The 16167-nt window shown below is 34.6% G+C and overlaps 1 protein-coding gene across 1 annotated transcript; it reads right to left on the minus strand.

The window, feature by feature from the left end:
* Positions 1-6588: 6588 nt before the first annotated feature.
* Positions 6589-15063, minus strand: LOC144424607 (uncharacterized). Its single transcript, XM_078114046.1, has 11 exons — positions 14965-15063; positions 14404-14455; positions 13963-14045; positions 12950-13215; positions 12320-12481; positions 11515-11688; positions 10678-10863; positions 10023-10199; positions 9521-9685; positions 7900-8073; positions 6589-7592 (listed from the first exon to the last, which is right to left on the minus strand). Exons 1-11 carry the CDS (start codon positions 15047-15049, stop codon positions 7572-7574), a joined length of 1545 nt encoding a protein of 514 aa, XP_077970172.1. The 5' UTR covers positions 15050-15063; the 3' UTR covers positions 6589-7571.
* Between the last annotated feature and the right edge of the window lie 1104 nt (positions 15064-16167).

Below are 16167 nucleotides of genomic sequence, written 5' to 3' on the forward strand. Positions count from 1 at the left end.
AGTATATCCGAAAATACTTTTAAACACATATTGATTTCAATCAGATACTACAACCTGATGTTTGCCTATAAATATACTAATGATCTTAAGGATGGGATTTACATATTTATCCCGGGGGAGAGGAAAGTCGATAAGACAGCTTAACCATATGGCGTCCGTTCGGTTACCAATCTATGTTGGGTATGGGTTTAGCTCAGTGGTTCCCAAACTGGGGTCCGTGGAGCTCTTTCGGAGAGTCCGCAAAATAAATCTGTAATATGGCTAATAGCTTAATTATACAAAAATTAAGTGTTTTAAATTTGCAAATACACATTTGTCGGTTTTTGCTGCTTCGCAATCACCACAGGAGACACTGATTCTGCACATTCTGTTCCGATCACTCTGCCCCATTGTGATGTCACAGAGCTGTGGGCCTGTGGTATCACAGAAAGAGTTCAATTCATGCCACCACAGGTTTACTAACTGCAAAGCTGACGCTGCCGTTTTGCACTTTACCAAATTTCGAAACAGACTAGATGTCACAGTTTCATTAGAAATGCGCTTTATATTCTTCTGTTCGATCCCTATACAGCAAATTCACTCTTTGTTGTGATCTTTCTGAGAAGCTTGTAAATTAAAACAAAATACAAACACGAAAACCCATGCCTATGAGAAAAAGCAATCAACATCCATAGTATTTATTTTTGTCATTCAAAATTGAATTGAAGCTTGTATAAAAACTATAGAAAGTGAAGTAATTTTTCCAACAGAGGAATATTATTGTTTTCATAGAGGATATTTTACTTTGTATTTTCTAATCTTTTTTTTGTATATTATTATAATACAAATGGTAATTTATTCAAGCCGTATAAAATCCAGAGTGTGAGTTGTGCGTACTACTGGTTATGACCTATTTAAAGATTGAATGACATATAATTTATTATTCTTATTGAGGGTGTAGCGAAAAATTGAAAAAGGCTGGGAACACTGCTATCGAAAACAGCAAAAGTATTCACATTCATAATCTGCACCAAGTTGTGCTTTACGTCACAGCACAGAGATCAGTATATTCTCATAATTGTGCTTAATTGAAACAATACTGAATCAAATTAATATTTTATTCAATATCGATTTAACCACAAAAGTATTGCACACTATTTTATTATAAAATCTGCAATCATCTTAAAATACTTTTAGTCTGAAAGCGGGAAAGAAGTTTGAACATGATGACCTATGGTCTCAAAACATTAGATGAAACAGAAAAGCATAAATAATCAGCCCAATTCTAGTTATTCATGAGAGTGGAAAAATTCGAACCTCCCATGATAATATTGACAATGGCGGAAGTTTTATAGGCCCCCCTGTACTATGTGAACCAAGATGGCGACAGCGGAACGTAGTATGTGTACCAGGTTACAGTTAGTCTATAATTTCAGATACAATACTACAGGAGTCACTTGGCTAGTCCCAGAACTCGTAATGGAAATAAAAAAAGGAAGATTGGAAAAAATTCTTGCCTAACCCTAACCTGGTACACATACTATGTACCGGTGTCCGCCATCTTGGTTCACATACTACGAGAGCGCCATTTTATATACGGTATATATATATATTTGGTACTCCTGTGGTATGCGAACCAAGATGGCGAACACCAGAACATAGTATGTGTACCAGGTTAGTGTTAGGCCATAATTTCAGGTACAAATACTATGGTAGTCACTTGGCTAGTCCACGAACTCGTAATTGGACTAAAATATGGAAAATCGGAATAAAATTATGGCCTAACCCTAACCTGGTACACATACTACATTCCGGTGTCCACCATTTTGGTTTGCATACTACAGGAGTATCTTTTTTTTTACTTTGGTGGTCAATGAATCATCCACTGCCTCTTTAAAAGAACTTTTTTAATTTTTTAACAAAGTTTTTACAGAGCTGATTTTGGAAAAAAAGAATTTTTCAAACCTTATGGTACAATCGTCTTTTTGGACCCTGCCTAAATTCTTTTTCTTTTCAATAAATACCAAAACATTTTTTGTAGTGGCCACATTCAACGGGAGAGAAATAGAAGCGTTGAACTATTTTTTTAGTTCAACCCTAATGAAACATGGTTGATTTTTAGTCTACTTCTGGCATGGTTTCGTTATCAGTGTTGCAGGAATCGGGAATTTCATCAGAATGAAGTTCACAACTTAAATATTTGACTTCAGGGGCACATTCCTTGAAACTTTTAAACTGCAGACCTTTATCGACACACTCCCATGTTCTTGTATATACATGATAAAGGAAACAAGGGTATCTCTTTACAAAGAAGTCCCATAAGCCATTAACAGAACACCCGAATGCATGCTTGGTACCATTATCATCTTCCCAAATATGTACGTAACGATTGCGAAAAAAACGCATCAATTCATATAGGGATTCGATGTTATAGTTCTCAGCCAGCTTTCCAAGAGTTTCTTTTTCCACTTTACATTCTGAACCTTGATTGATGTCCTCCAGGTCTTTATCATCTATTTTAAGCTTTGCTTTCCAATCTTTATTTGCGAACACAAGAGATCCATCCAATGTGTAGTTTGACTTTAGCTTTTGGTCATAGGCTTCTTTGTAAGGCTTTTTATCACCTTTGACCTCCATTTTCAGGTAACTGAAAATTGTATCAATGAATTGACATTTCTTCGATTCAGACCAAAAAAATGGATGGCTAAGAATATTTTCATATCCAAATTCTCCGTCACACATTTTAATTATCAAATCATAGGCCAATGTGGGTTCATTATATTTCAAGAATCCATTTATAGAGTTCAGTTTTGTCATAAATTTGTCTATCAACTCAATTTTTTCGTTTATACGTTCATTCTCTGGTTTTGCACTCAATGCTAGTAAGCGAAGTTTATTTTTGAACTCTTCATCTAAAGAGAACAAAATTTTTATTAAGTCTGACGCGTTAACCTTCTGTTTTTCATTACACAGTTTTGTCAAGTCATTGTATGTTTCACAATTAGGACTATGATCCGCAACATTTCCATCTGAGAGAACATACAAAAAAATTTTAGCCAGATACTTCAAATCTTTGGCTTCAGTGTATGGATGAGCATCTGCAATGGCCAGTTGTTTACGTTTAGTGCATAGATAAATACAGGAAGAATCAAACTGTCCATGTACCACTTTATTCTTTTGCAAATCATACAGGCAATGCGTTATTTTTGAAAGCAGTTCCACACGAAACGAAGTAGTTAATCTCTCACATTGTTTGCTATTGTTCATGCCATGTATGGAAGTATCAACCGTGGTACTTTTCTGTTGACTTTGTATAATTTTTCTAAGAGATTCTTTGTAATTCACATTGGCTTCAAGAATGCTAGAACTCGACTTTGTTTTTTTTGATGCACTCGTAAAGGTGATGAAATGGTAAATAAGTCTTTGGTTTGATTGACTCGTTGATTTCACTTCTATGACATCAGCCTCATCTTTGAAATTTGTAATGGTGGTTGCTTTGCTATCTCGGTCAATCAAATCATTATCCATGGATAGAATAGTATAAATCTTATCAATAATTTCTGGGCAATATAAAGATATGGATTAAGCGTATAAGATATAGGCAAAACTAATCATTCCACAGCAGTGGTTCTCAAATTGTGAGGTGTACCTCACAAGTGGGGCGTACACAATTTTTTGAAGGAGCTCGAGGCTAATTGAAAACATTTGTTTCACATTCCATACACGTATTTGCAATGTGTTTTTTTAATAAAAAATACATTCGCCCTACCATCTGCTAATTGTAGCTTATTGTAAGCTAGGTGGGGGGTGAGACTTGACAAATTCTAAAAAGAGAGTGCGGCTTAAAAAGTTTGAGAACCACTGTTCTACAGTATTTGAAAAACAAACTTTGATTTCATGGTAAACAGCAAAAATCATATGCAGTGAGGATAACAGAAGAAACAGAAAGATTAAATATGTTTATAATAGCTTTATATACAAAAGTTGAACATCAATACAAATAAAACAGTGCGTTGTTTTTTTCTAGGCACCTGTTAGGAAAGCTGGTCCGTGGTTTATCAAGCCAATGAATAAAATCTAGCTGTGGCACATAAGTTTTTCAAATTATCCCAATCCAAATTTTAAGACTTGTCAATTTTTGATGACCTGAGGAAATATTACTATCAGCACAACCCTATCAAAAATTATTAATGCCCGATAAGGATTCCCTAAATTGCGAAATGTTATTATCACAAAAGTTGTCTATTTTTAGAGAAATGAAAGAGACAATGACATAAGAGTCTTGCGAATTGGCATCAACATAAAGAGATGAATCTAAAATCGCATTAAATAAGCAATTGCATGAAATTATCTTTCGAAGTCACATTTTTAAAGGTCGCAGTGTTGCATTATAGAGAGATGGACAGTAGGCTGTCAACAAAATTGAACATAGACGGTGTAATAAAATATGCATTTCTCTCCATGAATCACTTTAAAATGATCATTCATGACTTGTTACTGATTAAGATGGACTCGGCGTCTGGTGCATCGTGTGAAGCGTTAGAAATATTGTCATCCCTCATGACAACTTTGCATGGGTTCACAAGTTCTAATCCTTTGAGGGAATTCCGTAGTGTGATTCACGTAACTGCTGGGTGGTTACGGCTTCCTCCACCATCAAGTCCATGCATCTGGAACAAATAACTTACCGTACTAACTAATCTCATTCACGACCTAAACTGGTAATATGACGAGAGGCCATGGTACCTTAAGTTATTAATCCATTTAAAATCTTTTCCCCCTGAAACCAAGTAATACAGTTTAGTACCTTTCAGCAAATCCCACCACACTTAAACACTCAGAAATATTATTTATGCACAATAGGCTGTTTCTGTTAGAACAACGTTTCTCAAAATTAGGAGGAAATATCATTTTGTATTTGGTGTAGTTTCACAGATATTTTTTAGTTATTCATTACGGTACGTATTTATATATAAATTATTCAAACTGAGCAAAAGCCAGAGTGCGAGTTGTACATAGCACTAGCCTAGCAAAAGGAGGAATTTATCGAAAAAAAAACACTAAGAAAAGTAACAGTGATGATAGAAACAAAAACAGATGCAAGTAACAGTATAAACAATTTTTAAAAATCATTTTATCGTGGCATTGGAGACTAAACAAGAAATATATATTTTTTGTTGATGATGACATGTAAGAAATATGCATGCAATGGCGCTACTTCAGTGATTTTAGTTAGGGTTAGGAACTTAATTCTATGACAATTTGCCTATGTGATTGAACGCATACCAAAGTGGCACCAAAACTGGATACGCAGGTCAATTAACAATTTTGCTATACCCAATCTGAATTGTTGATAAATGTTATAAATGAGACATGTTATAAATCAAAATGTAACTTGGAAAAATTCCAGTGCTTCTATTCAACAGTAAGGTTTTACATATTGTTAAAAACCAGTGGAAGCTTACACATGACCCTGTTCGGAGCAATTGAAGTGACATATAATAATAAAAAGTACTCCATCGAATTGGGTGAGCATGTTTGTAAAAGGGAAGGAGAACAGTGATGATACGGCTATTATAAAAAAATATATTTAAAAATTCCATTTTAATTGAAAAAACCAAAAATAATACTTCAAAAGATCTGGTACAAATACTGTCATGAATTTAATAAAAACTAGAGCTGCGTGCAGCTTTAACAGGCTTCCCGCGTAAAAAAAACTGAAGACGCGTTTTGCTCACTGGAGCGTGAAAGCGTGGTCAGTCATGCATAAAATTTGCAATTTATGATGGGGGACTTATTATCTGCATGTGATGTAAATTTCAAGTCTCCAAGTAGTGTCGTTCTCGAGAAGAAGATGAAAATGTAAAATCCTATATTGCTCACTGGAGCGTATCGCCGAGGTCACTCATCCGTATCCTTGACATATCGTATCCGGAACATGTCCATTAATCATTGTTATGAATTTCAACCCAATATCATGTATAAATTTTGAGAAATTGCAAAAAAACTGAAGACGCGTTTTGCTCACTGGAGCGTGAAAGCGTGGTCAGTCATGCACAAAATTTGCATTTTATTGCTAGCTGAGAACTTCTGCACATTTGAGGTGAATTTCAAGTTTGTAGGACCAATTTGAAAAAAAAATAATAAAAATAAATAATAATAATAACTAAATAATAATAATAACTAGAGCTGCGTGCAGCTTTAACAGGCTTCCCGCGTAAAAAAAACTGAAGACGCGTTTTGCTCACTGGAGCGTGAACGCGTGGTCAGTCATGCATAAAATTTGCAATTTATGATGGGGGGACTTATTATCTGCATGTGATGTAAATTTCAAGTCTCTAAGTAGTGTCGTTGTCGAGAAGAAGATGAAAATGTAAAATCCTATATTGCTCACTGGAGCGTATCGCCGAGGTCACTCATCCGTATCCTTGACATATCGTATCCGGAACATGTCCATTAATCATTGTTATGAATTCCAACCCAATATCATGTATAAATTTTGAGAAATCGCAAAAAAACTGAAGACGCGTTTTGCTCACTGGAGCGTGAAAGAGTGGTCAGTCATGCATAAAATTTGCATTTTATTGCTAGCTGAGAACTTCTGCACATTTGAGGTGAATTTCAAGTTTGTAGGACCAATTTGAAAAAAAAATAATAAAAATAAATAATAATGATAACTAAATAATAATAATAACTAGAGCTGCGTGCAGCTTTAACAGGCTTCCCGCGTAAAAAAAACTGAAGACGCGTTTTGCTCACTGGAGCGTGAACGCGTGGTCAGTCATGCATAAAATTTGCAATTTATGATGGGGGACTTATTATCTGCATGTGATGTAAATTTCAAGTCTCTAAGTAGTGTCGTTGTCGAGAAGAAGATGAAAATGTAAAATCCTATATCGCTCACTGGAGCGTATCGCCAAGGTCACTCATGCGTATCCTTGACATATCGTATCCGGAACATGTCCATCAATCATTGTTATGAATTTCAACCCAATAGCATGTATCAATTTTGAGAAATCGCAAAAAAACTGAAAACGCGTTTTGTCCACTGGAGCGTGAAAGCGTGGTCAGTCATGCATAAAATTTGCATTTTATTGCTAGCTGAGAACTTCTGCACATTTGAGGTGAATTTCAAGTTTGTAGGACCAATTTGAAAAAAAAATAATAAAAATAAATAATAATAATAATAAATAAATAATAATAATAATAAAACACAGGAATACAATAGGTTCCCTGCTGACAAGCAGCGGGAAGCCTAATAATAAAACACAGGAATACAATAGGTTCCCTGCTGACAAGCAGCGGGAAGCCTAATAAAACACAGGAATACAATAGGTTCCCTGCTGACAAGCAGCGGGAAGCCTAATTATAAAGTTTGAAAATTGCATAAATGTCATAATTGCATATTGCATAGCAACTATGTAATACTGGGGTCACACTCAAGCAAAATTATATATCAAATGGAAGTAGAATAGTTTAATAGTTATGAAAATTAGTGCTAATGCTAAATTGAATATATATAAAAGTTTGTCAAATGTAAAGTTTTTTGTAAAAAATACTGTGGAAGAGTTGATGCGGAGTGAAGTTGAAGTTCAATATATCAAAGCAGGTTTCTGAACAAAACAAAAAATGATTGTTTCAAATATATTTGAACTAATTGGATATTTCAGAAAAGATTGTTTATCAAGTGGCTAAAAATATTTGTTCATTCTATTTGTAAGCAGAAAGTAAATTTAGGAAAAATAATTGTATTAAAGATAAAAAAGAAATGGAAGAATTTACAACAGAATTACAGTTTCCGCTGTATTTCAAATATTCTTCAACTTAGCAGAAAATTACGATAATGGTTTGGTATTATTTGAGTTATCCACTTATGCAGGTCCGATATACAATGATCCATGAAAAACTAATTTTACTTACATTGCAAACGTTAAGTTCCTCCAACATTTTTTGTAGAAATTGTTTGGATGAAGGAGTCATTGATTTGAATTTAATGATGAGCTTCTTTGAGACATGTCGTAGGAGACCACTGACAGCCTTTACATATTCCAGTGAAACCGAGCGATGTTCGTCACTCAAATTCAGTGATTCAATCTAAATTCAACAATAAACTTAAAACAACTTTAAAGCGGACTCATTTTGTTCTATTTATTAAATATTTTCAGCACTGGCTGATTGACTGGCAATTTAAGACATGTGCAATATTTGAAATTTTTTTGTTACTATAGTGAATATAGTTTGCAGGTTCGAATCTCGCCAGTGGCGCAACCAGGCCGTTTTCAACAGGAAGGGGGGTGTTTGGCCGGAATTGACACAGTGCAACCACAACATAAGTAGCAACGCCACCAGGTGTCACCCCAGTGTCGGAAACCTGATAAATTCGTAATATCCAGCTATCTACCTTTGAGGTACGTATATCGTATATTATTACCTATACGATGAGCGACATTATTATTGCAGACTAACAGCAATAACTTATCCTAAACATGAAGACGGGCAGGAGTTAAATTGCGTTAAGATGAAGCACGAGAGTATTCGTTACAAGAGAGAGCGTGATACATTCTCATTCTCGAATACAAACATATATGTTGGGAAAGGACAATAACAAAAAAACCGAACCCAGGAAATTTGGAAAACATATTCTAGATCAGGGATGGTGAACCACTGATCCATGGGTCACAATGTCACCCACCAAGTCTTTTCAGTGTCCCGTCAAGTCACGCATCATGGCAAAAACATTCCCATAATTTATTGATAAAATATAATAAACCCGGCTTTATTTCAATCTAACATTAAAGTGAACTACGATAGCAGAGATGACGAACATGCGGCCTGCCAAAGAATGTCATGCGGCCCTCGAACCATTCAGGACTGTACCGAGAAAAACGGGAGCGCTAGTATTACTGGCAAAGCTATTACCAATACTTACATATTGTTTTGGTGAACCATTGTGACCTTTAACATTGGATCAAAATGACCATTGTCACATTGTCTTATCAGCATACGCATAGAGGTTAATGGACGAAGGGGTAACCTTACTTTGTGAAAATGTTTTGGCGGAATCCGGAAATTCCCATGTAACAGTCGTCGCAATCAGGTCATTCGTGAAAGGAGACGACTTTCTCGACAGACAACGATTTTTCGAATATGTATTCTATCGACGGCCGATACGAGCATTTCAAGTGTCTTTAAGTTGTATTAATCTAATTTTGGTATCTCGCGGTTGAAAGAAATCTTGGTGAGAAAATTCCCAAGACCTATAGTAAAACCTCAAGACTCTATAATTTATTTTGGTACAATTGATAATTTATTGGAGATATTTACATTGATTAGCAGAAAGGATTCGAAAATACATATTTATCGCCTCTAAATCCCCATGAAAGTGCTTTTGAGACAGTTGCTACGATTACGTCACTTGCTACAAGGTCTATTTTATCGGGTAATGATTTTTCAGTCGCACAAAATATTCAATCCACGACCAATACGAGTCTATTTATAAAGTCTTACTTTCGGGGCATCGTGTACAAAAATCCACTCTTACTTCTGCTTTATCATCCAACGCGCAGACAAACTCATACACATTTTCTGTTGAAAGCATGCATTGACTTAAGTTCAAATTTTTCAGATTGCAGATGTTCATTAAATGTGCAACTTCAGCGACGCCTCTACCAAGTACAGGATTGTCAGATATATTCAGTTTTTCGAGCTGTTATAGAAACAAAATTGTGTTAGAGATCTTCGTGGTCAAGGCAAATGTTGGGTTTATAATGTTGCTACCTAACAGTCAATGAGAACCATCAAAATGTCGCTAAAAGGAATTGAATTAAGAAATTCAATTCAATTTGGCTAGTAAGAAAATTTTTCCAATCATAAACAGGGTTTTTATATTTAAATTGTGTTGTTAAGTATAATATATTTTTGACTTCTTTCTAAGGATGCCTTCTATGGATCAGATTCACCAGACATATAACAACAACTACACCATGTAACATAATTTCTAACTTCCAGAAAATTTATTACTGTATTTATAATTAAAAATTCACCTTCAGAGGTTTAATGGAATTTTCCAAAGGCTCTGTAAACATTTTCATATGTTCAGAATTCAAGCTGCAGCCAGCAATTCCCAAGTAATTAACTTCAAACTTTGTAACCAATGTTCCAACCACAGACATACCACTTGGTTGTAGAGAAGCATTGTAACTCACATCAAGCTCAAAAATCTTGAATGAATAAACAAAAAATAACATTTTTATCTTGAATATTGAAATCTCTTTTAATGATGTTTGAGATTCAAGAAATAAAAGTTATCGGGTCTGGGCAATAAAATACATCAACTCTTGGTAAATTATGCCAAGTTTTATAAGCATTCTCGCGCTCACACCACCGCATACCCTTCATCGATGCGCAATTTGGAATTTTTTTGAGAATGGTCAAGTGTCAGAAAATTACTGAACTCTTGGCCGCCACAATGTGGTTTAAAAACTGCTGGTTGGTTATGGATTTCTTCAATGTCGAAGTCTAGCATGTTCATGCATGAACTACAAAGCTATCCTAAATCTACCGTAATAAGTTTTTTTTCCATTAATAAACAACAAGATGGGAAAATAGTTATTGGGAGAAAATATTGGAAATCAGTTTCGAAATATCGTAAAACTAAATGTAGGAACCATAGATAATGATTAAATCCATATAACAAACCTTGGTAGTTTGATAGTCAAACTTCTGTAACACATTCAATTTTGATTCATCGATATCACAGCATCGAAGAGATAACACCCTGTATATTTGTGAAGTTTCACATATTTCAGAAGATAACAGTTGTCCAATTCTTTGTAAGCTTGTTGCTGTAATATTGCCATTTCCACTGAAATTTAGGACTTCCATCTAAAAATAGTTAATAGATCTTCTTGTCGCCATGTCTGCATAGTTATCACACTGGATATTTATCTACACTCTGGTGGTGAAGTGATCAAGCTCACATTTAACCAAAATATGGTTTCATTGACTGGCTTTTCTAAGAGCTGTTTTTTTTTGTCAGAACCAACTTCTAGCTGGGACACACTAAAAATAGAATGTATAATAGAATGTTATAAACCACAGGAAAATCTAAAGAAGAGAATCCGATGGGGAATAATTGTGTGCAAAAGGATTGTTGGAGCCATAGCTGTTAAAAAGTATTTCATGTTTCTTCAACTACAGAGCCCTTGCATCTGAACAAATAACCGGGAAATTATCCGCATACCCAACTTGGATTGGTAATCAGATAAGAGGTTATACTTTGTCATATAATTAGGTCTTATCTTCTTTACACTCGAAAATCACATCCTATTTGTCAATCTGTCAGCACTTTTTCCGAATTTAGATGAGATATATATGTGAACAACTAAAAAATTTGAGTATTCTAAAAAAGGCCAAAAGAGTTTTCATACATCTTGAATATGTAATTGTTAAATATATATGAATACTTCATGTCAGATTTTCGAAGTATGTTTAATTTGGTAATCATGCCATTATTATAATATAGTTTTTTTTTACCTTTTTATCACCAAGATGTTGACAAAAGGTTTCAACTTTTGTATCATTCAAGTTGCAATCCATCAACACAATTTCAGTTACTGGAAGCATTCGAACAACTTCCCCCAGATGATCAAAATTGGTTAGAAGTCTATTTCGGCTCATATCCAGTCTGCGAAGTTTGATACCTGTCATCTGTTGAATAAAAGTATAAAGATATACTGGCCTGAGAGTTTCACAGATTAACAACCCTGTCCAAGTTCAAGCCAGCCCGACAATAAATTCACAACTAACTTTCTCTTATGATGAGAGATGCCAAAACTGAAAATTTTCATAAATATGACTGGCGTTCTATTGCAGTATTTACGGGCTGTAGAGTTGAATACAGAGTTTCCCATTTTCGGGCAATATATAGATTATGGATTATGGAACTTTGAGAGTGCAGCCATCAGCATTCACAGTACTAAGGTTGCAAATTAGATACTCTTTGACAAAAAAGAAGTTTAATCTCAATTTAAGCACCCCATGTTTCTAATAAAAATTTAAATCGCCCGTAAAAATTAGTTATAAAAGTTTCAGTTTCGAGTTACTAGCATTAGTGGACAACAGAAAAAGCTCAGAAAACAGCTTATTGAGAGAATGATTTGGAGCCAACATCAAAAGTGTCCAGCTGCTAAATGCTGAAGGTCATATCAGTATCGTCAATGTATTCGGCAATTGCTAAAGTATCACAAATTTAACACAGTCTGTGATATTTTTCAAAATAAGCTAATAGACTTGCTTTAAGCCTCCAACCACAATAAGACCCCAGAAGTAAAATACATACCTCAAGTTTTTCAACAGTTTCTTTCATGACTTCTAAATCACAATTTTGAATCCTAACTGCCCGAATCTCAAGAATTTCAGTGTTTGCCTTTTCCACAAGTGATAACAAAGAGTCGCAGTACTGCTGAAGATTTTCAACTCCCCAAACATGAATTTTAGCAATCTGAAAATAAACATATTATTTTTTCAAATTCTTGAACAATGGATTTTACCTGTTTATCCTCAAGTAAAGTTCATATAGCAAACTAGTACCCAAGTCAATGGTTCCGAATGCATAAGTAAATCCAGTGTCAATTACGGCATAATACTAAAAATTAAAAAAGTATCAGATCACAAAACCTCTATTTTGAGGTGAAATTATGTCTGGGACGTAGTTCAAGAAGATCTGCTGTATCGTCTTCTTTCAATTGGAATGTAACCTATTTTAAATCCTTGCAAATAAGAAGATTTTATTTCAAATATGACTAATGTTTGGTTTCTAACTAAGGTTTCTAATGTTTTTGATTATTTGATTTAGACCCCAAACAACGCTAGCACTAACTGCCGCTAGTTTATCCCATGCAAAACGGATTTGAAACCTAGTTAGTAGAAGTGGAATAACAGTGAAAAAATAAAACAACAGTACCGTTACCTGACAATCAGTTTTTTCTATTTTTCTGAAGAAGTTTTTGAGATCCTGCGGTTTCCCAGTATTGTGAATAGTCAACGAATTCAGCTTTTTACATTTTGAAATGATTCCATAAAATACTTTTATATTTGAATTATTCAAATTGTAATTTTTCACAGATATTTCGTGTACACACTCTTGTACCACAATTTCTGGAGCATTTCTATACTTGTGGAACACTTCCACGAGGTCAAATGTGTCTTTTGCTCCACTGAGGCCCTGTCTGAAATCTAGGAAACATTAAAACTGGAGTTAGTATTTATATCAAATTATTTAACTGTACTGTCATTGCATATTCATATTCGCGGCTTCTCGACAGTATTTTTTTCTATTTAGTTTAGCATGCTTAGTTGACATAATTAGACAGTCCATGATTAGAATAGTATAAGATTTTCATATTTATACCAGCAAGGCGAAAACCAATAAGACAAACCCTGGACTCTCGTCCGGTTAGCTGTTTATGTCGAATATGGGAGCAGTTCACCATTTATTTGTTCAGATGCATGGACTTGACTGGTTAGCGACACCCATGATTAAGTCTAATAGTAATAGATAATAGAATAAATCAAACAACAATTATAAAAGAAATTTACGTCAAAGTACGTAGAGGAGACCTGGATATCCAGATGATGCTAGATACAAAGAGAAACAGATAACGACTCCAAACACCATCATGCAAGTAATCATGGGAACAGCAGCAAAAGTCTGTACAGCAACAGAATACCGATACCCAGACTTGTAGTTAATATAATAGGATTTTCATTTTATCTTGCGAGGGGAAGTTGATAATGCAACATAATCCTATTCGATGACATTGTTATGTTTTTTTGCAGTTTGGAATAAAATGCATGGGGACAAAGCAAGGACTGTGGTAAAGTACTTTGGTGCCGGAGTAGTTGTGAATTGGTGAACGACATACGGTAGAAGATAGAAAAAAAAACTTTACCACTCCACCATCCCATACACAGTAATCTTACCTCTGATCAGTTCTTTGTCTTCCTCACTCAATTGTTCCTTTCCAAATATCTCATGACTTTTTCCCATTTTCAATGCTGCATCCCTGCAAGAATGATTTCAACATATACAACGACAGAAACAGTTTAGACCAGGGGTTCTCAAAATTTAAGTGATTTATGCGGTTATGTGATCCACCGTCTGGCGGAAAAGTGTCCAGCAATCCTCTCGCACATAATAATCTCCACTGACTCCAACCAGCCAACAAACGCAGGGAAATCAGAGATTAGGCAGGATGCGCTACATTAAACTTGACTATGACTTAATGGTGCTCTCGCAATATATGCACCAGTATGTCGCACAACCTGAACATAGTATGTATACCAGGTTAGGGTTATCAGGTTATGCGCCATCTTGGTGCACATACTACAGAAGCACCAATTATTCTGTACATCTCAATATACCTCTGTATTTCTGTTTTAATTTTGACACAATCTTCTTGATTTTTCTTTCCATCTGTAAATAAATTCAGATCCAGTGAATATGATTTAAGGTAATAATAAATAATTTAGGGGGATTATTGTTCTAATGACCCTATATTTCCATCTAAATATTCTCTATTCAAACTATTTGAAAAAACCCACAAATTAAAAATGGGTCTTGGTCTTTCTGTCTATCAACTTTGATTAAAATAACAAGTAAATTAAGACTATGTTTGCATCCTAGATTACACACCACAGGTTCAAATTTCAAGCTCCCCACCTCATCCAGGGTGTCTTATATTGGACAGGCAATGCCTAACCAGAAAGATACTGGTACTGGTTACTAGAATAAACCATTAGCGTTCATATATCATCAAATAGAAATTGCATTTATCAAGATATCGATTGAATTTTCAGTTGAAAATATATTTTATACATCTTTAGAATGTATTTTGAATAACAAATTATCTGAACATTTCTTGTGAGTCATCTGCAGTTTAAACTTCGATCTTTGAATTTAAAAAAAGGTAGCTAATAACTAACCTTTATTTAAAATCTTTTTAAATGGTTGAACAAAACTTATTGGAACCAATGAGTTCTCAGAGATCGAACGCGTTATTTCTAGCATAATAATTATATCTAAGACAAATGCAAAATACAGTTGAATATCTTATAGAATCATAATAAATTACGGGGAATAACAAAATATTTTGCAACAAATACAAATCTAGAATCTCTATGCAAATATGTATTTATCTAGTATTAATAAGATAAGTAAGATAAAAGTATTCCTCAGTCAACTCAGATTCAAAGTTCTTTTTGAATAACAACCTTTCAAACTACAAATAACAGATCAGATTTTCACAGAAACACAAAAGCTGTATAATAATATAGAGTATATTTATTTCATATGAAGGTTTTAATTTTAATGCCAAGGTGCAGGGATCACTAAAAAGTAACCAGCTGATATATAATTTTGATATACCAAAATTTTAGGTGCTCCAGAAGTGTGCACCAATATGGAGGTAACTAATTTTGTTCGCCTACTTTACATCATGTAGTGTAAACGGACTGAAACCTATGGGGGTATATTCACATGGCTAACACAGACAGTGCCCGAACTCGTAATAGACCTGAAATTTGTAAAATCGAAATAAAATTATGACCTAACCCTAACCTGGTTCACACACTATGGGAATACCAAATTTTATGCTCTTAGTCATCAGTTAATATTCTTGGTGCATAGAATATACCTTGTTTAATACAAAAACCAGACGCTCTTATTTTATATATCTCATATAACATGCGATATAACATTGCAATATGATGGTGGATTAATTTAATATTGCAATCTCATATATATGAGATTTGTTCTTTGTGATTCATATTCATAGCATGTTACACTATTTGCTAGTTTTCAACTGCAATTTTTTTTACATAATATTAGATATGGATTTATTTGCTTGTAAATTTTTTGTTAGGATTTACATATTTATACCAATGAAGATGAAAGCCGATTAGATGGCTTTATCATATGGCGAACCACGACATCTCGTCCTGTTACCAGTCCATGTTGGGTATGGGATTTAGTTAGTCAGTTATTTGTTTTTGGAAGCATGGCCTTGATGGTGGGGGAAGCCATAACTGACAAGCGGTTAGGTGAACCCTACAGCAGAGAGAAGTCCAGCAAACCTCTCGCATGGGATTCAAAGTTGCGAACCCACACACAATAATCAGAGGCGCAGT

Source organism: Styela clava, chromosome 6 (genome assembly GCF_964204865.1).
Source record: "Styela clava chromosome 6, kaStyClav1.hap1.2, whole genome shotgun sequence".
NCBI classification, from domain to species: domain Eukaryota; kingdom Metazoa; phylum Chordata; class Ascidiacea; order Stolidobranchia; family Styelidae; genus Styela; species Styela clava.

Bases quoted from the DNA above. Each gene is read 5' to 3' on its own strand.
- LOC144424607 (XM_078114046.1), bottom strand. From the start codon at position 15,049: ATGCTAGAAATAACGCGTTCGATCTCTGAGAACTCATTGGTTCCAATA. The intron at 12,482-12,949 runs GTAACGGTACTG...GTTTATTTTCAG, and splicing joins TAGAAAAAACTGATTGTCAG to ATTGCTAAAATTCATGTTTG. The intron at 8,074-9,520 runs GTAAGAGTGGAT...TGTTGAATTTAG, and splicing joins CGTTGGATGATAAAGCAGAA to ATTGAATCACTGAATTTGAG.